The 22,506-nt window shown below is 40.4% G+C and overlaps 1 protein-coding gene across 4 annotated transcripts in view; it reads right to left on the bottom strand.

Annotated features, from left to right (window-relative positions):
- LOC116698950 (low-density lipoprotein receptor-related protein 8) overlaps window positions 1–22,506 on the bottom strand; it is a 75,489-nt gene that overhangs the window by 7,113 nt on the left and 45,870 nt on the right. For all 4 annotated transcript variants that reach the window (XM_032531227.1, XM_032531229.1, XM_032531228.1 and 1 more), the window contains exons 5-15: window positions 19,129–19,518; window positions 17,323–17,445; window positions 16,348–16,470; window positions 12,161–12,280; window positions 11,443–11,568; window positions 8,685–8,856; window positions 7,275–7,502; window positions 5,321–5,439; window positions 4,805–4,944; window positions 1,270–1,411; window positions 215–367 (exon numbers count right to left, since the gene is read on the bottom strand). In XM_032531227.1, coding sequence (XP_032387118.1) covers window positions 215–367; window positions 1,270–1,411; window positions 4,805–4,944; window positions 5,321–5,439; window positions 7,275–7,502; window positions 8,685–8,856; window positions 11,443–11,568; window positions 12,161–12,280; window positions 16,348–16,470; window positions 17,323–17,445; window positions 19,129–19,518 — 1,836 coding nt within the window. The remainder of the gene's footprint in view (window positions 1–214; window positions 368–1,269; window positions 1,412–4,804; window positions 4,945–5,320; window positions 5,440–7,274; window positions 7,503–8,684; window positions 8,857–11,442; window positions 11,569–12,160; window positions 12,281–16,347; window positions 16,471–17,322; window positions 17,446–19,128; window positions 19,519–22,506) is intronic.

Here is a 22,506-nt window from a genome sequence, read left to right as displayed (position 1 = left end):
TTAGCTACATTAGGAACATTTGTCAGCACTAATCCAGTAGGTAACTGCCAAAGGTCCCCCTCTGATGAAACTCAGGACACAAAATAAGACCTTCCTTAAGGGAAGCAGAATCTGATCATCTCCACTGTAAGCACTGTGGCACTCTTCCCAACAAATCCTTTTAGGTGATATTGATTTCTTAATACTCTCAATTACCACTGCTAAACATGCTCACCTGGCACACAGCCCCTCATATCAGGACCCAGGTCCTGCCCGTCGGGGCAGGCGCAGGTGTATTTGGGTGAGTGTTCGGTAATCTGTGGAGCCTTTAGACACAAGTACGCACAGCCTCCATTGGCCACACTGCCCAGATTACAGCTGTCTGGGCCTGGAGAGCGTGACAGCGAGAAAGAAAGAGACATGGAGAATTACACAGTTATGGTTATATAAATAAGATTATCACTTATGGCAACATGGCGAGATAGCAGAGAGTCAGAGAGAGACAGAACAAGTTGCCACTTTATTGTTCCCCACTGTGAACACCAAAACAAAGCCCATTACAATGCGTAAACACAATCTATAAGAATACAAAGAGTAAAATCTGACATTATACAGTAATTTGCTGTTATTATATTATCCAGATTTTGTATTTTTTGGGCCTATCCTGTGTTCATCTTAAAGTCATGCTTGGATACAAACTAGAAAAGACAGTATAATGCATGTACAGTATGGTTGACACGCAGCAAAGGGCCGCAGGTCGAATTCAAACCCGGGCCGCTGCAGGACTTAGCCAACATGGGGCGAACTGTACTGAAGTAAGAATTAAAAAGAGACAGACAACCAGAGATAGATATGTATTTCCTTTGTTGTGACACACAACAAAGGAAATACACAGGCATCACATTCATCATTAAGAGGTCTGTTCAGTTGAACTGAATGGATTGTGAGAAAACCGGGCTGGTGGGCAGGGTTTTGACAGATGTGTGAATGTACTGCTGCTCCCGATGCTTTGATCCCTCCACCACAGTCAAAAGCCTCACCATCATTTATTCATGTGCCTGGTCTGACATGGATCCACGGAGGGAACACGGTCACAGAAACACGACTCAGCTCAGACAACCACAGTGAGGGGAGGGAAGTGAACAGACTGGCAGACATACAAGTCCCTCACTTGTACTATACACACACACACACACACACACACACACACACACACACACACACACACACACACACACACACACACACACACACACACACACACACACACACACACACACACACCACAACCTTGTGGCTGGCGGAGCTGGTGGAAGACCACGATGTCGTGGGGGTCGTTGAGGTTTTCAGCCAGCGTGTGGATGTCTTGTCCAGTCAGCCTGTTGGCCATGAAGACCGCCGCCCTGTCTCTGTCTGTCCAGTAGATACGATCCTGAAACACAGAAAATCATTGTCTTAATAATATGGGTAATACACAGAACAAGTAAGTCTGTGTTGTTTTGGGTTTGAGCCCTACAGCACATATTGGCAAACAGCAATTCCAACAGCTCGGTTGGTAACCTTTGAAGGACAGAGCTATACAAATTACTTACTTCTAATTTAACAATCTAAGAAGATGGTCACTTCAAGAATTTTGGGAAGCTTGGAAGAGTAAGCATCATTGACTTGGTATGATTTTGGTATTAAAGTAATTCTGTTTGGTTTGTTGGCAGTATGCTTTCGCAGCTATGCTGGCGAACTAACCACGACCCACAATGAAACGTATGTATGATGGCACTCAGTTTCACCTCCTGGTGTTGATAATAAAAGTATTCAATTTTGTCACGTTATACCAAGGATTTATTAAGAGAACTAGCTACATAGCCTATATACTTAAGGGACATGAGAGAGACGCCAATTGAGTGCAGACACATTTTTTCCTGGTTAGGTTGAAACGTAAAAATCGTATGACGATGTCAGATCTTTTGACTTTCCTGTGAACATTTGTGGTTTTAGGTGAGATTTCTCCAAAAATATTGCATAGATTGCCATAACAAAAACAAACTGTAATAACTTTCTCTAGCACCATCATGGGGTCTAAATTTCAATTTCTCTTGATGTTGGGTTTATATTTGGCTTGTGTTTTCGACTTTATAATAATAAAAAACTAATGACATTGCTAACACGCTAACCTAAAATGGTGAACATAATGAACGTCATACCTACCTAGCAGCAGTATTATAGCATTGTCATTGTGAGCATGTTAGCATGCTGATTTGATCCAAAGCACCACTGGGCATAGCCTCACATGAGATGCATGATGTGGGAGAGTAAACAGCACTAACAGCTGTAAAAAGCTCAAAGTACTCACAAGTCTAATTCATTTGAGGAAAAATAGCAGAGAGAAAATGAGGGCAAGTGGCATTTGCACTGATGAATATTTGTTGCCACACAGACAAATTCATTATCTTGTGCAGAAGAAAGTGCGTTCATTTGGTTTTAAATAAAATGAGGAATGCAAATGCAGAGGTTCAAGGGTAACAAAGACATTTTTAATTCAACTGAAGTGCAACAGTACGCAGTAAGCCACAATAAATGGAGGTGTGACGTCTTATTGTGGAAGACGATTCAATCTATCATGTGGATTTTTTTTATAGGTATTAAGTGATTAAAACACATCCTATTTAGATAAAAATATCGTAGCTCAAAGGTACATTTTAACCATGCTCTTTTATTAACTGATCTGATTCAACAGTTTGAATAGATACTCTGACATTTTCTGCTGTTGCCTTAGAAACTACAGGCTAATCTCCAGCGAGACAATAGGCCTTGCAACACGAGTGTGGGTATGTATGTGTGTGTGTGTGTGTGTGTGTGTGTTTTTGTTGAGTCAGTCAGTCATTGAGTCAGAAATAGATGGTAGTATGATGTACACTAAACAAGCTCCACTCAATAACACGGGGCTGGTGAATGTTCAACATCCTGAACAAGAAGGTCACCTTGTTGCCACAGCAGGGCAGAGAGCAGAAAAGCCCTGGATCGATTTAGTATTACACCAGAGGGAATTTACCATTGTTTCTGTGAGTACAGTGCTGTCTCCAGGCTGGACTAACAGCAGAGTACAGTAAGAAAAATCCAACAAGGTAATGCTTTGGACAGCTTACCTATGTTGGTATTTTCATTTTTAAAGGTTAAAACTGCAAGAAACAAGAGAGTGGTGGAATGTACTGCACCTATAATCCATTTTACTCACGTACTGAACTTAAAGGCCTTTTCACACCTGAACGATACAGTCTGAACCATGGTCCAGACAAAGGGTCATGTTTTTGTTACATTGTATACATTTGATATGTTTTGATTAGTTTTGGTTTCCCATTGAAGTTATGCAAGCGCATACATGACATAACTACGTCCTGTTGTAATCACATATGCAAACTACGTCTCTCGATACTTAATTGATTGGTTTGTAGACGGGCTTCCCCTTCCTCTTGTATCTTCTCCTATTATCCTCTCACTGGTGTTGGAGTTTTTTCTAACTGACTCTAGCTCTCCCTAGGCTACCAAAGCTATTTTTGCTTTGTTACGCTGTTTAGAAGCAAGACACAGATTTTGAGGAGCTGCAGCATTTACTCTAAGACAAAGGGAAACCTACAATGTACATTTACTACCACTTAACAAGTAAACTGCTAATTTATTCTCTGCTCTGATTGCAGACAGCTGTCTGCTCTGAGCACATTCCTGTAGCTGTCTTGTTCAACCACACATTCAAACTCTTTTAATGCTTGCAGCTCCTAAAAAGGACCTTACCTGTATGGTGATGGGGGAGCTGAAGGCGGACCATGCCTCGTACCTGAGACAACATTCAGATATCCGTGCCCTCATATCTGACAACACACATACTAAGCACTGAGCTATTCCTTAAAGGAACTACACTTCTATTGTTAGATGATTATAGCCTGCCAGAACTTCCTGTATTTGGCCACATAGTCCAAACCATCCAAAAAATGCTTTCAAACTATAAACCAGACCATGGTTCAGTTTGATCCGGACCGAGACTACTTCTTTTCGTGGGACTAAATTTCGGCTGTAATTTATGTTTGGATCAAACTGAAAAATCCAAAAGTCCAGACCAAACGAGGTAGGTGTGAAAATGTTTAGGTACGTGTACTTTAGTTGACTAGTTGCTACTTTATATCTATCTTACATTTCATTATCTTACTTTCTACTGTAAAAAAAAGGACATTTAAAATCTGTGTTGGTGTTTTGGCTCCTTTATTTTTCCTATATTTTTAACAAATTCATGCTTCTAAATCTGGTCTGCTGCTCAATGAAATCTGTTCCCACTGAGACCAGTTCCCCTTGTGGAGTCCCACAGGGGAATAGGCCACTTGGGTGAACTGAAACTGGCTGGGACTTGGCTGCAGTGGCAACAACAGGGACAAGCCAGACATGTGTGTAAGTAAAAGCCTGTTTGCACACAGGCATAAACATACACAACATAGAAGCCACGAGGCAGCAGATTTGTTGCTGACCAAAAACATGAGTGTGTGGGTTTCTTAAGGCTGCTCTACACTCCCTATAGCTGCCTCTGTTTAGTATGCTCGGCCAGTCAATCTAACAAGTGAAAACAGACAAGGACACCACACACACACACACACACACACACACACACACACACACACAGCATACAGTAAATTCAATTTAACAGTCATTACATTCAGACTCCCAGTCACACTGCAGGCCCCTGTAATGCTAATGAGTGAGATGTAGATGTGATGAGATGTGGGAGGCCGGGTGATACCATGGACAAAAGCCCAAAATCATTAAAAATCAGTTGCACACAAACCTCAAAAACAGCCAGAGCATAGGGGTGTCCCAGTCTCTCTGCGGACGACATGTGTGTTCTGCGGTGAGCTCCATTTAGGTCCACACTGGCTATAAGGTGCAATTTTGAATCCACCCAGTACAGACGCCTGTTGGCTACATCTGAGAGAGAGAGAAAAACACACACACGCACAAACACACAAACGCACACGCACACACACACACACAAACAGGTAGATCAGACTTTGTTGAGTAGAAATTGATTGTCTTTGCGGTAAGCACTCTCTGACTGACAAATCCCTTTAGGTGATATTGATTACGTTTTAAAATGTCAGATTCTCACGACTACACCTCCGCAAGTTTCACTGTGCCAATATCTAACTTCAGATTTCACATGTAGTTTTAAAAGCAACTGTGTTAGATTAATCTGATTATTAATCTATTTCTGGCCATTATCATTAAACATTACCTTTATAATTTCAATTACTTTTGTCTTTTATCTACACTGAGTTGAAAAAAACAGCAGTTCCTCTCTCACCGAGCGTGATGCCATTGGGCCATTCAATGTTGTCAGCCACCAGCACCTGTCGGTCCACTCCATTCATCCCGGCCTTCTCTATCTTGGCTCGTGTGCCCCAGTCTGACCAGTACATAAAGCTGGATTGAACAAAGGAAGCATACAGTAATTATTGTGGTATTATGGAGTGTTTATGCACTGTAGTGCTGCTGCATTCAGCAGGACATATAAAGGTAACAATCTTATGCTGCATTATACTGTTTATAATGATATGGCTTTCCTTTGTCAAACAAAACAAAAAAAAAGAGACATTTTCCCATCAACTAGTTTGTCTGGAATAAGAAAAAAAGAAGACAATGAAAATTAAACTGCTTCCAGACACAAGGGGGTTGATTTACTAACTTTATGCCACATATTTTAGGTACTAAGTCAGCATCCTTTGTATTTATTCAAGAACTGCACCAACATTTTCACACTGGCAAGATGACAGTACATGACGGCAGTGCTAAAAATTACCTATGCAGCATACAGCCTATTGTAGAAAAATACTATATAAAACTGCAAACAATAAGGGAATGTCACTTTTGTTTAAATGGTAGCTGAAAAATGTATTTTCAGGATTATTTGCTAATGCTGAACACTATAACAGAGGCAATAGTGATTCTGAGTTGATGTCTGGGAGTAGAATCTGTGAAATTTGTGGAACTGTGGTCTTAAAGGGGGACAGATATTTAAATGTATGTCAATAACAATAAGGTATATTACAAAAACATGTTAGTGACAAAAAAAGAGAACTGCAGCAAATCAACAGATCTAAGTAGTGTGCCCTCTGTGGGAGCTGTCCATTCAGCACCATGAAATCACAACACAAGTCAAAAGACCAGCAATGCAGTAACAATATTATCTTTTGTACAAGTTGTGTGTGTTGAGTGAAACCTCTGCTTTCCAGATGTGTTCAAGACAACAGTTTAGCAGCTTATTATGAAAGAATTAGATCTGTGTTTCAGTTAAACTCTAGATCTGTGCTATTGTACTTTGTACATCATCAGTGTTCTGCAACCATGGCTGTGATTTTTTCGTAGCCATAAACAACCCCCCCCCCCCGCATTTGTTCAAACCACCAAATGTAAAAATATGTTATTGTATATTGGACAATATCAGTCAACAATCACATCAACAAACTCATTTCTATATAAATGTTTATTACTGGCAACAAGGGAATTTTCCTGCAAAGACAAAATTGTCATTTGGTGTCAGAAATCTGACAAAGAAATCTGTGTGTGCTGGATTCCTGTTGAGCAGTTATGATTGGCTCTGTAATGTGCAGAAGATGCCACTGTGTCATGTCTCTATTAAGGCTATGTGCCAGTTTATTTTAGTGTCTGTCTGGTTTCATCTGGGTTTGCATCACCAGAACACAAAAGCTGCAGAAGCACATGCTGAACACATTCCTATAGATTCCTAGATTAAAAGTGTTCATTTGGGACAGAAATTCTGAAAATGTATCGAGTCAGAATGCTAAATGGGTCACAAGCTTGTTACTCTGGATTCTCACATACGACATGCATCCAAGATGGTTCATCTAATGTTTATCATTAGATGTGGTCTCAGAGGAGGATTATGTAAATTAATTTCTTGGGTCCTGGGCTGAAATCACTTAACAAATCTTTATCCGGGGTCACTGAGGAGGGTAACCCATATAAACTGAGTTTGACACAGTTTTTTGCTGACATACTGTAATTTGTTATGTAAATTCATAGCATACAGTTGAGTAATTAGCATTTATTAGAAATTGTGTAGGTTGGTGGATGCTAGCATTATAATGACCAATAGAGATAATTGTTTAATGACCGTAATTATTGATCCTGTCATTTGTATCTTCAGTATTGGGTATTACATAATGTGGCCGATGCTTGGTTTTAAGGCATTTTGTGTTCCTGAACAAGAATCACACATCCCATCCTCCAGTCCTTACCCATGGTGGGGATCCAGCGCTATGGCCCGGGGTTCACTCAGGTCGGTGTTGATGAGGACCCGTCTCTTGGTGGCGTCCACTGAGGCCACGGAGATGGATTTGTCGCCGGAGTCGGCCCAGTACAGGTTGTGTTGGAGCCAGTCCAGAGCCAGACCCACAGGGGTCTGCAATAAAGATTCCAGCAGCGGCACCTGCTGAGAGGGGTCACTGGCCTCATGGATGAAGGCACTGCAGAGGAAGGGGGAGGGTGGTAAGGGGACAGAGGGAGCAGGGAGTGTTTTGAGGTGAGAACAATATGTAAGTCTTTCTCTACAGCAAGCTAGCCATTAGTGAAAAATCAATAGTGGAGGGATGTTGACTGCCTGGTGGGGCAAACATTTTTGTGATGATTAGTCCGTATAGTCATTACAAGCTATAGCATTTTAAAAACTTTTACCAAAAAGGCATTGACTGTAACTATAAGTGAATGAATGAAGGAATGATGATACCCTTAAATGGCTTTTATATTTGTCTAAAGTAAGCAAAAGTCTCATTGGCACGTGAATTGGATAAAATGGGGAGCTGACATAAAGTGGATTTATGAGCACATACAGGACAGTGGCAGGACAAGTGAATAGCCAATAGATTGTTTATCATCACGACTAACGCTTCGATCTCCACTCTGCTGTGAAGCGACTGCAGAGTGGAGAATGGGACCGGTATATGAGCTGTTGCCTTGGGCCATGCGCTAAGCAAGTTCATGCGGGGGGTTAGCATCCTTGTTAGGTGGACCACATATTAGAATAGACGAGGCCTAACTCCGGGGTTGCCCGGCTCGTAAATGATTTGGCCCCAGCAGAGGTGTGAGGTGAGGGTCAGGCAGCTGTGCTACCGAACAAGAATTTCAATTTTACTTTCCCCAGAGATCTTTTCTCTTTAACATCCATTTTATGAAGAGAACACAGTGCTCCAATTAGAATACACTCTGGGGACAAAATGTAGTTGGGGTAACACTAGAAAGCTATCAACTCACTTGATTCAATTTCAAAAATGCCAAAAGACTAAACAAGGAGATGCTCAATAAATCAAATACAGGAACATGTCAGGGTGCAACAATATACGATTTGACATATCAAGTATCTGTAATGTCACATATAGATTGTTTAGTTTAAAATCAGAAGTAGAACATTCTCAGTAACTTTAAAAATAGTATAAAAAAGTATACATTAAACATTAAACATATATTACACTTACGGTTAGTCAAAATGTTTGATGCATGCTACAATTTAAGACATGACATAACTGTCCTTAAGGATACACACGCATTTTGGTGAGAAACAGTAAATGTAAACATAACTTTGATAACAAATAAACTTCAAATCTAAATTTAAACATGTAAAATCATCTCTTTTTTTTCAAATTCAAGATCACCTGTAGATTTTCCGGTGAAAGCGATCGCACCAGAAGACACGATTGTTGGCCACGTCCAGATCCAGAGCCACAGCATTCTTCTGGGTGGACACCACCTGGCTGTAGTCCCTCTTCACCAGGTCGATGCGGCGGATCTCATGCCGATTTGTGAACAGCAAGTAGGGGCTCTTCCCTGCACACAAAGCAAAGGATATTTAATGCCCTGTTTTTGTGGAAATGGGACGATAGGCAAATGCCTGTGTGAACTACGAGCCTTATTATGAATGAGTTAGCCAGCTAAATTTTACAATGGCGGTCATTTAGGAAAGGGGTAGAAGCAGGAAGAATACATCAGTAAGAGGAATATTTTATTGGTAAGTGGAGCAATAATGACCAGTGAAATCAGCTTTGATAATTTGGTAAGGGGCCAGAAGAAGATGTCAAATGTTATTGCAATCCATCCCGTTGTCACTAAAAACTAAAACTGTCAACCAGATGGTGGGGCTAGAGGAAAAGTTAGGGGATCACTAAAGGCGGGTAGCTTCATCCTCTGGGGATCATACATGCCTGTAACAAATGTACAGACATGTAAATGTTTTACAGACGTTGAAGAGAAATTTCAGTCTGGACCAAAGCGGTAGACCGACCAACCGACAAACATTGCCATAGAGAGAGACATAAAAGATTTCTAAGTGTTATGGTCACTTATAGACTGGGTTTGGTAGCTTTGTCACGCTACAGTATTAGCACACATAAATATTAGCACTGAACATCTACACCACAATGTGTCCTTGCTTTATTTTCAAGTGCACTCACACCTATTTTTAGAGCTGTCCACTTGTGATTAGGTCACCTAGGATGCATTTTAATTAGCCCCAAATCTGAACAGGGGCCATAGAGGCATTTATATTACCATACCTTGATGTTTATTTCCTTATATTTCTAAGCCAAGTGGGTAATAGTTGCCCGCAGGGAAGGTTTTATCACTTTTGGCTGGCAACTAAAGCCCACCTTTGTCTTGTAACATCTATATTAGGCCTATCTATTTCTGACTTTGCATAGTAATAGGAGGGCAGCTGCAGCCAGTTCTCTCCAGAGGCAGATATGATATTTTCTCATTAATTTGCTCCCTCACCTCAGTTTCCCTTTTGACAGTTTGTGTCACAGCCTCATTGTAGTATTGTGCCCCTGCACATCCCCTCTTCCTTCCTTTTCCTTCCTCTCCCAGAACAAAGTCTGAATGATGACAGTGCTAGTCAGACTAAGTGTTCCTGAAAACTGGCCATTACAATGACAACATTTCCAAACCCTCTGAACGGGAAAAAGGTCCCCTGCTAGTTTCATGGGAGCAGTAGTTTTCATTGCCTCAAAACCAAGCGGTGGAACTGCTGCATTCACTGTGATTCTGCTTCCACTGCTTTTGACACACAGCCAGACACAGTTCTCTTCTGGCCATGATGAACTGATACCAAACACACTGGGCAGTCATGCACAGAGAAATACACAAGTGCAGACAGAGGCAGGGGGGTAGATCCAATCCAAACACAAATCCAGTGTGTACAAACGCAAACACACATATGGGAGTGCTGAGCTTTGATATCAGTTCAGCTTAATTGAGGGAAATGAAATCACAGCATTTGACAGCCACAGGGACTAAATCATCACATTTCATTTGACTCACTGTTTCCTGCCAATTAAATAATGAACATTTTATGGTAAAATTAAGTGTAAACATATACACTGGCCTCTCTGTGTATGCCTCTTGCTATTAGCTTTTAGCCATGGTTAGAGGTCAAAGAAAATTAATTAGCCTCTTAGCAGTTTACTTTGTTCTCCACTAGTCCGACAACTGTCAACAGGCTTAACGGGACACCAGTTTCAATTTGATGTAATTAGCCTCCACAGTGACTCAGCCAGGTACCCCTGAAGAGTTGCTATACCTAATTATAAGTATTCAGTTCGTCAGTCATGAAACTGTCTAATGTGATGGGACACTGGAGGACAGATTTGGCTTGGGAGAAACATTGGCAACCTGGGAGTGGTTGCCAATGTGAAGCTGGCTTTTTTTAAATTTATTTTATATAATTATTAAATTATGGCATATACACAAGGAAGTGCAGTGCACTGATAAGAACCTAATAGAAGAAAGATGTGATTATGACATGAGGAGTGTTTTGACACTGTGGCAAAAAAGCTGAGAGTGAAGTGTTCAAGTATCTAAAAGAAAGTCTTGTTATGAACAGTACAACACAGCTTTTTGAACTAGGAGGAAATTTATCTTTACAACAGAAACTATGTGAGTTATAAACTGCATAAATAATAAACATAAAAAAATAAAAAGGAAAGAGAAAAAGTCCAGGGTGCTCAGTAAGTTCAGTCAGATGTTTGAAAAATGCTCTTTGGGGTTGGGAATTCAATTAAGTATAGAAAAAAGGGAATCAAAGGCACTCTTTTTCAGAATTATTTAAAAAGCCTTCTTTTTGCTGGCTATTTCAAAATAGAACATTTAAAAGACATGGGGAGAAGCAACCTACGCGTAGCGGCACAACCCCTCAAGAAGGATGCTTGTGTCGCTTTTTTAAAGGCTTTTTAAATAATTTTAACCAAAAATAAATATATTCACCCTATTTTGCAGGAACAAGAAGTGTAATCACAACACATTCAGAATCTAGGGCATCTTTTCTGATCCATGTCGCTTATTATCATTTTCAGCCTCAAAATAGGAAATCCCATAGTTTCAGACACCTTGCATTGTCAATAATTGAGCATTGTGACTCACCTTCTGCCTTGCAGGTCTTAGTAACAGGGTCCATCTCATAGCCTTCATAGCATTCACATTTAAAATCTCCCTTGTAGTTGATGCAGATCTGGCTACAAGCATCAGGGTTCTCACACTCATCAATGTCTGCAGGGAGAAGAGGGAAATGAGGTTATCAATCCACCGAAAAACAAAGAGCGATAGAACCCAGTCAGACAGAGAGACAGAGACTAATTTACCCTTGTGTGCTGCACTATATAAGAATAGCAACTTAATTCCCAAAATGTTAATATAGCAATGCATTTTAGAGTATAAACAGATGAAAATGGGCTATAATGCACATTATGTATAACTGAAAGCGCTGGAGAAACACACAGACATGTTGTCATTCAATGGGAGAAGAGAAGTCGACAGGGAGACAGGGCGTGTCCCTGATGACTTCCAGCAGATCTTAGGCTTTCTCCTTGGGCGTGATGTGGAAACATTAGTGTTAAAAGGATGGGGAAGGGTGTGAAGGACAGAGTATATATGTGTGTATTAGAGCGATAGTATGACTGTGCTAGTTTCCCTGTGGGAGTGACAGGCTGGACACATTATACAAAGACAGACAGAGAGCTGAGAGCTGCCTTAAGTATTACAACACACGTACACACTGACAATCAAAGTAGCTTGGTCAGCTGCCGACCTGCCACTCATGTTTTTATATATCTGCCTGTCTATTTAAAGTTTCTTTATTTACCACCACAAGTTTTTTTGTCCAGTAGCTGGTAACCAGTGGGGCACTGGCACTCAAAGCCGATTGGTCGATCCATGCAGACATGGGAGCAGCCGCCGTTGTTGATCATACACTCATTCAGCCCTGGGAGACAAAGAAAACAAGCTAGTGGTCAAATGCTTCCAATCACAGACAAGGTAGAGACATTATGTTCACCCAATTGGTCATTTAATAAGGTCAAAATCAGATTTAGCCTCATTGACTGTAAAATATTTTTGAATAGTGGGTAAGTGCTTATGATCTTTGATAAAAGGTGTATAAATATGGGTGGCACATAGGTGTGGAAAATGGATATATTCATAATCTTCATTTTATCTGGGCTCTTGTACTCTTTTGTATCTTGTGCTCTTTTCCATCATTTTGAATCCTTATTAGATGTTCTCAAAAGGGAAAAGGGGAATCAAAGAGTCAAAACATCACACACGCTAGCTTTTCGGCAGGGATATGAAATATGTGTGCAGAGAGGATTAATGCTGGGAACTGGGATTCTGAGATATCCAATAAGGCTCTACCACAGGAGTGAGAGAGGACATTGAAATTAAACAGTGTACATGTTTCATTTTGAGGCAGAGTGATGTAAAAGCATCAGGAGAATGAAAGAGGCTAAAAACAAGATCATTTTTAACTAGGTCAAAGAAGCTGGCACAAGGTTAGCACAGACAAAAGAAAGCAGAGGTAGTTAGATTTGATTGTGCTGCACAAAGTGGCTTTGGGAATTACTTGATAGCAAGGATGGCTCAAAAGTCACTGAATGAAATTTTAGGGTCCTATTTTTTTATTTCCTCCTCCAGTTTATACAATACAGCAAATAATCAAGTATTGACTGTGCATGCAAGCTGTTACATATAGTCATATTTTTTTTATAATTTCACTGTGGCAATGACTTAGCATTCAACAAGAGATCCATTAAATCATGTGTGAAGTTCAGCACACTTTTCTGTCCATGTCTGGTTTAAAAAGAAAAAAACAACTTATTGTTTGAATGACTCACAAAAAGGAAGCCAACTGAGTGAACGCTAAGATCACAAACAGAAATGTCTCCAAAAAAATATTGCCAACATTTCATTAAACAGCATACAGGCTTTGCTTTTCACACAAACAATTAAGCATGGCTGCACAATAAACTAATGGCAACTGGAAAAGGGGTGATAAAGAGAAAAATGGATTAAACTGCAGGAAAAACCTCACTCCTCAACACAAGAGTGCTTAATGCTGTCAACAGCATCCTGCCCAATCGAGTGTAACACATTTGTCAATGGCCAGGGACCTTTTTATCACCTGTCACTGAAAGCAGGGATAGCATGACTGAATACAGTATGTGTGTTCGTTAGTACTGTAAACAGCTGGCTCAAAGCAAAGCATCTGCCACCTCCCCACCAAGACATTGGTTCTAAATGAAGCTTCATTAACCTTTGAATATTATGACTTGAGTTTCAACACCACATAAACCACATTTCCGTTGTTAAGTTTCCTAAAATGCTGCTAATATATTTTTAAAGGAGGAAATATATTCTCATATAATATGTTTTTTTTAAGGGAATATTGCTGTTTCCCCATTTCCAGTTTTTGTGCTAAGCTAAGCTAACCATCTGCTAGGTCCAGCTTTATATGCTGTTTATGTTTTTACACACTGCACAGGCACAAACAGCATTGGTGCAAAAGACCCTGTGCATTCTTTGTTCTTCTACAGTCTCAGGGAAGTTATTCTGATGCCATTTCCTGTGCCTGTCCTGATAAGTACGTGCCTCATTTAATATACAAGAGCTAGACCCACTACAAGCAATACGCTGACTGCAGGGATCCAAGATGACCTGTTCATCTTATCCGTGGAGCTTTGAGGAAAGATTTTTTTTGGACATCTCCACCACAATATTCTTTATTTATTGTAACAAAAGTAAAGAAAGATGAAGTCTACTCTCTAGAGATTGACTGAGGGTTACTTTTGTGGGGACATTTTCCTCTCTGCTTTGTGTACGTGCCAGTAGACTTTGAGCGCTGCAACTGCCAGCATTAAATTCCCATCTCTAATTCAGCTGGATGGGTGACAAGCAGCCTGCCACTCACAGAAGCTTCAGCTCACTCCCTTCATGTCAGCTCAGAATTAACTGCAGACAGAAGAAAGCCCAAGATGTGGCTGTATTTGAGGACTCACTCCTTCATGTTTTTTTTGAGTCGGGCTGGGTGGCTAACAAGACAATTGGCAACATCAACACTATTTTCTAGACCACCTTCAAGGACAGCCATGATTTAGAGGTCACTCTCCCATGGGCAAACAAACATGGCGTCTCTCCTTCTCTACTCTACCTCTATTTCTCTCTCTCCCTCTCTCACCATGGTAACCCATTATGTACTAGCTATTTTCAGCTGTTCCACTCAGTGAAAGCTGGAAGTGATGGTGCAGTGTTAAGAAATGAATGGTATGCCCAGTAATGAGTCGGTACTGTGGTAATATGCCATTATTTCTAATGAGATGGGAAACACAGAAAACATGTGCTTGAGCACAGAGAAAAATGCTTTATTTCCCCCTGATGTAAGGCTGATGCGGCAAATGCAATCAGACCGAACAACTAATAATAACTGTGTTTCAGTGCAGCACAGATACAAAACGAGTATTATCGTTTTTTTCATGTCTGTGTTTTGGTTTGGGGAACATCTTGCGAGTTAACAGTTGAGCGAGCAGAGTGATGACCTAGGTGTGTGTGGACAAGCCTTTAATGAGCTGAGAACAAGACCTGAGTTGAAGGAGAGAGGGAGGGAGGTATGAGGGAAGAGAGAGAGGAAGAGGAGGAAGACGAGGGACAAAGGGAGGAGAATTACTCTCTGGAATACCCATTTTGGTCTTGTAATTTCCATCCTTGGTAGAGGTCAGTCTACTCTGCCTTCTGTCACTTTTCTTTCTCCACTTTATGTTCCTCTGAGATGTCATGTCCATTTCTATGAAAGTATGTGTCTGCTTCTTACTCTCTCTTATCAGAAACTTTCTTACTAAGTGTGGTGGAATTTTCCAGAAACGCCATGTTGCTGTATGGTGAGACAAAGGGAATGCTTAGACAACATCAAGTCATTCATAGGTCACAAGTCAGGGAATGAGAATATTCAGCCAATCTATAATAACCAGAACTGTTCATGTATAACTATGTTGGTCTCTCTACAGATTCAGGGAACCTAGTCAGCATTATAGTAAGGGAATGTTTTGTCTTAGGACTGTATCCGTTTGGAGGTAGGAGGGCCAGCTACACTTGAGTGTACTTCCCAGAGAGAGAGAAAGAGAGAGAGAGAGAGAGAGAGGAGAGAGAGAGAGAGAGAGAGAGGAGAGGAGAGAGGAGAGAGAGAGAGATGAGAGAGAGAGAGAGGAGAGAGAGAGAGAAGAGAGCGAGAGAGAGGAGCAAGGCTGAATTAGGCTTTGGCATCTTTGTTTATGGTGCCTGCAATATCTTTGTTTACCTTAAAGGTTCAGCTAAATATAACGCCTCCAGCATGAGTTTAAATGCACAACAGAGTTGCGACGGCACTGCACAATAACACATCCTGGTTAAACTGTACTGCCTGCCTAATTGTCTCCTCAAATTAGTGTTTATTAAATGCTTCTGTGTCATCAAAATCAACTGAACATTCTTCATGTACGTGAAATGAATTGTGCTGCTCATGAGTTTTCCTTAACTCTAAGCTTTTCGGCACAAAGTCATAAACACAATGTTGTTGCCTTTAACTAAGGCATCACTTTCATTTACTCATGGTAAAATAGGTTAAAAGATGAAGATATATGGACACAGGTAGAGAGATGGAGAAGAGAGAGATTATCACAGAGCAGAAGAAGCCTTTTCTTCTACCATTTGATGGTAATTAGTACACACAGGCTCTTGTTCTGAATAACGGATGCTTATGATAATTTGAGTGGGCCTACGAAGCCTTTGAAATGGAAGGTAATAGGAGGGAGGTAGCCGCATTTTGTTATGGCAAACACGATTAAGCTGCCACATTAACTGCTTGAATCCATTTACAATAGTCTGCATGTACTCATTGCACGGGGCTGAGCCAAAAGCTCTGCCAATGTCCTTCATTTCATACCACCGCATCAAAGGGTAAGAGAGTGTTTCTTAACAGCTGACACAAGGTTACAACCTACCTGTGTGCACAATAAGTTCTCTTACCGCATTCCTTCTTGGGCTCATCTGATCGGTCCTTGCAGTCCTTGACAGAGTCACACACCTTGGAGCTATCAATGCACTCTCCATTCTTACACAGAAACTTCAGAGGTCCTTCACATTTGGTGGCTGTGACGAAAAGGCAGAAGATAGATCAGTCACATAAAACTGCCTGGTTAAAACTGATGTTTTTATTTGCATTTGTTAGAAAAGTAATTAAATGTAAAAACTTACATTACTTTGATGTGGTTTGATTTAAAGTGATTAAAATATGTTTTAACATGCTAACAATTAAACTCCAACCTTTTACATTAGTGATTTATGGAAGTAGTAAACCTTCCCAACACAATACATCCAACTCCTCACCAAGGTAGCCAACTCCTCGCACCATGCAGTGCTGTGCACAGCATGAGATCAGATCATTGTACAATTACGTTTTTAACCGACCTGTTTATTGAAACATAAGTTTAGCTGCCCTGTAAATAGATACACCTTTTGTTTGATCATTTCTGAAAAAAGTAGCTGCTCAAGGAGTTTTGCTGTAGTAGTACAATAAACTGCACAAAACCACCAGTAACCGCCAAATCTATCAGAAATTAAATCTTAAGGATTGCAACTTTAGATTATTTACATTGCAACTTTAGATTATTTACTATGAATCAATATGCAAGACTTTTTGCACATCAGATATTAGACTTAAACTCAAGCGGAAAGACATTCTAAAGTAGTGGGTGCAAACATAGAGCGGACAAGCAAATAAAAGGGGGTTGTAGTATGTACTGTGATATCGGCCGTGTTACTTCTGCCTTAAAATCTCTTAATTTCTACCAAAATATAGCTGAGAGGCTTTGGTCAATCATATTACACAGATCACACAGGTCCTGTAGCTAGTTATCAGACATCATTACAAACTCTCCCAGACGGAGAGGAAGACAGATTCTGGCAAGAGGTCGTGCAGACAGCATTGACAGGTGTACCCACCATTGACACAGCCAGATTCATCGCTGCGGTCAGGACAGTCATGGACCTTGTTACACTGCTTGGTGCCATGGATGCAGGAACCATCACCGCACTGGAACTCATCAGGACGGCACGTCAACAGGGCTGTAAGAGGCACACAAGTACATAAACACACTTGAAATTAGACTTGTAACTCCCCTTTGAATTCCTTTCAGAGGTACACAACATCCTGGGGTTAAAACCAACCCAAGACCTTTCCTTGCATGTTACTTTAATCAGTTTTTTCACAATTTTCTCTACTTTAACAAGTCTAACAAAGGCAAGACAGGCCCAAGAACCTATTTTTAAAAATCATTTTGTAGAAGCATGCATGAAATGACATGCAATAACTGCAATAACTGTACTGTACTTCTATCTATTCACAGCCTGTGTTACTGTAGGTACAGCCTAGGACAGAAACAGTCAACCTGAGGGTGTGTGATGAATGATTTTCAATATAGTAACGCAAAGATGGAGACTGCATGAAGCCTCACCACATTTCATTAATATCCCAAGCACAGACAAGCTTTTCATCAATGAGGCCCAGTGTGCTCATATAACTCCTATCTAAACCACACTAAAAAGCAATATATATGACTGAGGAGGATATGATTTAGTGTTATTACAAGATGAGCAGAACAGAGGGAATGAAATGGAAACAGGGCCGCTGTAGCTTGGACACACGTGTGGACATGCACATGCAAACTCATCCCTGTTTCTGGGAGATCAATCTATTGATCTGATTGGTCAGTAACTTACATACACAAGCACATGCTTTATATTAAATGTCGGAAATATTTTGATTAATCCCAATAGTATCTGTCTTCAGCTGAAGAGTTTGCAGAACACTATTCATATGGCAAATGAGTCCTCACGTAGACATTAACCATGTGAATATAGCAAAGGCATTGGAGGTAAATGGTAGTAATCTATGGACAAATACGAGGTTGGTCCTATACCCACCTCCAGGCTGCTCTCTAAATGCAGCTATCCAGTTGCCTAACAAAACATCAATCTCTTGTAAGTGCTGCTTATTTGACACCCCAGAGTGGGAGAGGTGGGTTTGATGTGTGCACCGCACATCTTGATAATGAATAGTGGGACTATCTGGGCTTCACACTCTGGCTTAGTGAGACAAGAGCTTCAGGGCTCCTCCATCCATGACCAGCTAATAGGAAAGCCTGCTTTATCACGAGGCCCCATCTTCACACACATTTTTAGCAGACACATTTAGAAAAAAATGAAGAAAAAAACATATTCCAACTACAAGCATGAGTAGAAATGTGCTATATGTTGTTTGTGAGATTTCTTTCCACTCTCCAGTCCTAAAGCAGACAGATATCTTAACCGACTGTCAACATAAGGATAAAGTAAAATAACAGTTCAGTGTAATTATTTCTGAACGTGTTGGTTTTTCTTTGGTCGCTAGGCCTATCTTTGAACAAGACAAGCATAATGAATGTAAACGACTTGATGCTACTGTTTAAAAATTCATAGTGGTAATACAGTAAATGCAGAATAAAAGATAGACAAATAAGTTAAACACTAACTCAACATAATTTGAGTTAGATTTAAACTAATCAAAATTTCAACAAAACTGCCCATTGTAAACAAGAACAGAGTTGCGTATGTAACCATGGTGCGACGAGCAGCCTCGAGCTGGAGAGATGTGTTCCAATGTCATACTACTTGTAAACAGAATGCAGTATACCATATAAAAAGCTCTTTCTCTTTAAAGTTAGTTTAGAAGACATTGTATATTTGTAAAAGACAGAAAGAGAAACTCACGGCAGTCAGACTCATCAGATTTGTCCTTGCAGTCTGGATCTCCATCACACTTCCAGGTTAGCCGCACACACTCCCCGTTTGCGCAGCGAAACTCCCCAGCAGTGCAGTTTGTTCGGCGGTTAGGTAGATACGGGACCCCGTCGCCGCCGCAGCGCTCCGGCCCCTCATCCGAACTGTCGGAGCAGTCGGGGTCTCCGTCACAGCTCCAAATGAGCGGCACACACTCCGAGGTGTTACATCGGAGATGGTTGGGCCCGCAGGTCAGAGGGGAGGTACACTTGAGCTCATCGCTGCCATCTCCACAGTCGTCATCACCGTCGCACACGTGGACGATGGCCAAGCACTTGCGGTTGGCACACATGAACTCACCGCTGGGGCAGGCCTTGGCATCTAGGGAACGAGCAGAATAGAATAAAACTCAGAAAGAAGTTTGAAAAGCAAATGAGGGCCAGTCTGTCTCAATGTACTGACATTGAATTAGGGAAGGTGAAACATTTATTTTGGGTTTAAAGCTTTGTTCCTATCTTATCTCCGTGAATTGCTGAAAAAGTGGAATTGAATTAATATTTAAAAATACTAGCCTTTAAACCAGAGTTTTAGGTTTTGCTCGCACTACATGAAATATAAGTTCACTTTTTAACATTGGCTAAAGCTGTAGGTAGATGAGAGAAATGAGAGGTGAGGAATATATTGACTCAAATTAGCTCCAAATATTAGGTACACGTTGAGCGTAATAGAGTTTCTCAGGTAGGCTGAAAGTTGATATACTGGAGGGATCATAACTGGGAAAGAGACAGAAAAGTGTGCTGGACAGGAGAAGGGGGGATGATAGTGGTTATTACAAGAAGATGGTAAGAGACTGTCTATCCTGCGGAACAAAAGATAAAGCCCTCTGTGCCATCAACCGGTCCTTCTCTTTTCTCGTGACCAAACTCTATCATGGCACTTCCTCCTCTCTCATAAGATCTCTTTCTTCTAGTGTTTTTGTTTTCTCTTTCTTTCTCTCCTCTATGACCAACAAGGAGACAGCACTCACGCCTGTATGAGTTATAGTTGACAGTGTATGATACCATACCTTTACAAATGCAGAGAGCAGTAAATGTAGGGACAGCTAACATGACAAAAAAAATGGTTTCAAGGCTACCGTGAAGCTGTGAAAACAAATCCGTTTTTTCACTTAATTGTTTTACACAGGACCCAAAGACATGCAGTTGTTGTGGAGAGATGTAGAGAAATGGGGCTAGCAATGTTCAGGCACCCTGAGTAGTAAGAGGGTTCAGTGGCTTGCTCAAGTGGCACCTCTGCAGTGTGTAACAAATGTTTAAACACTTTTATGCCTGTTACCTGTTCCTTCTCCCAAAAACAAAAACTAAATCATTGCCACAGGCCTTGCACAAGACATAGGGCAATGTAAAGGGCACAGGAAAAACCCCGTACCTTCAAAGAAAATGTCCATTTAAGTTATATAAAAAAAACTAGAAAACTTAATTTTGACTAAATACGTAGATACTGTGTGTCGGCTTTGTAGGTCAGGATTGACTTTGTTCCCAAGATGTTTCTCTAATGGAAGGACAAGTTTGTACTGTAAAGTTATCTCTGCCCTTCAAAAAGCTAACCTCAATGATCCTGTGAATCTTTTCTCTCTCTTTCTCCCTAACTTTTCCAACTTTCTCTGTCTCTACTCAAGTCAGGTCAAAAGCGGTCAGGATGTGACGAAAGTCGAGGTTCCCACTGTAAGCCCATAGCAGCACAGAGGCCAGTACATGGAAAAGCGGCATTTCATATTTACACAAACCACAGGGAGTTCAGCTTCAGCAGCCCTGTCTTTGGCTGTTAAGGCTGGTTACAGGAAAAGGATTGCTGTTTTAAGACATTCTACACAGAATTAGCACATTTTAAAGAGGGAGCATATTGTCAGTGACCCACATCTCTCATAGACTAAGTAGTTGGTTTGGTCCTACAGTCAAGATGTTGCATGCATACAAAGTTATTTGTAATTCTGGTTAGTGATATTTAGCTCAAAACAGGGATCAGCATTTAAATTGCTACAGATAAACCAAATCAAGAGGATCTCAAGACAGAAATGAGCAAGGGGTGTGGTGAAGTGCTGATCAATGAGAAGTAGTAGTCAAGTAGAGTTAAAAGAAGTATCCATCCATCTTCATCCACTTATCTGGTAGCAGGGAACCCCAAACTTCCCTTTCCCGAGCCACATCAAGAAGGGTGCTAAACCTTTTTCCTACTCTAAAGATATAACACTATGTATAAGCAAACAGTATAATAAAAAAAGATAAATTAAATTACATTGTAGAGTGGAAAATTATATGCATTTCCATGTCCGGAGTCTAACTGGGTGAATGAACATCAGATGCAAGATAGTGTCCTAGTTACTATCCTAAGCAATTATATTATATCATATATATATATATATATATATATATATATATATATATATATATATATATATATATATCCATATGGTAAAGTCTATCTATTTTCTCAGTGTTTAATTAAATCACTGGTAGCCTACCAGCATTACCATAGAAGCAAATTATACAAAAAAAACAAGTGTCAACATACAGTGCAGTGAAAGGGTTTATATTCATTAATATTAAACAAGCTCCATCTGATGGGTTTTACAACTACTGTCCGCGGTATGCCTCTACCCTCACTCCATACTAATTTGGCACTAAATAATTAAGGAGATTAAACAGACATGTACATTGTTACACAGGGGGAACACCATTAGTAGTGTACATGAGTAGCCGGGTTACACTTGAGAGAGACTTTGTTTCCCAGTGGGGGCATGGAAGAGTGGAGCAACTTTGAACCCATATGCAGCCCTTGTGTATTGTAGTACAAGCCAGTGGCTTTTAAATGAGAAATAAATCACAGAGGGACCAAGTTTTTTCTTCTTCATCTAGTCACATAATTTATTATGGCTACTTGAATAAACGCAAGAAAATAATATAAACACTAAACACCGGAGGGATTTTTAAACTATATGTATGCATAGGCCAACCGTACATGTACAGTATGTATTCTAGTACACAGTACACACATAGTAATAATACATACTGTATGCTGTATTTGTGGCCCTTAATTTTATTCACAGGTATTTTACTGTATTACAAAAAGAATTCACTTTCAATTTTTTTAAAATTTTAAAATTTCCCCTGACGGTACATACTTACATCAATTATTTTGTGATCAAGGAAAACACAACTTTGTTTCCAGCTAAATAAATAATAAATAATCACTCGAAATGTGATCGCATAAATTCTTTCAGGGAGACCAGGTGCACTCCTAAATCATTTCACGTTACCTAATAAATGTTACTTTGCTTTGTATCACTTTTGCTTTATGGAACTATCTCTC

The sequence above is a fragment of the Etheostoma spectabile genome, chromosome 12 (genome assembly GCF_008692095.1).
Source record: "Etheostoma spectabile isolate EspeVRDwgs_2016 chromosome 12, UIUC_Espe_1.0, whole genome shotgun sequence".
Lineage (NCBI taxonomy): Eukaryota > Metazoa > Chordata > Actinopteri > Perciformes > Percidae > Etheostoma > Etheostoma spectabile.
This window is presented reverse-complemented; position numbering and strand designations above follow the sequence as displayed.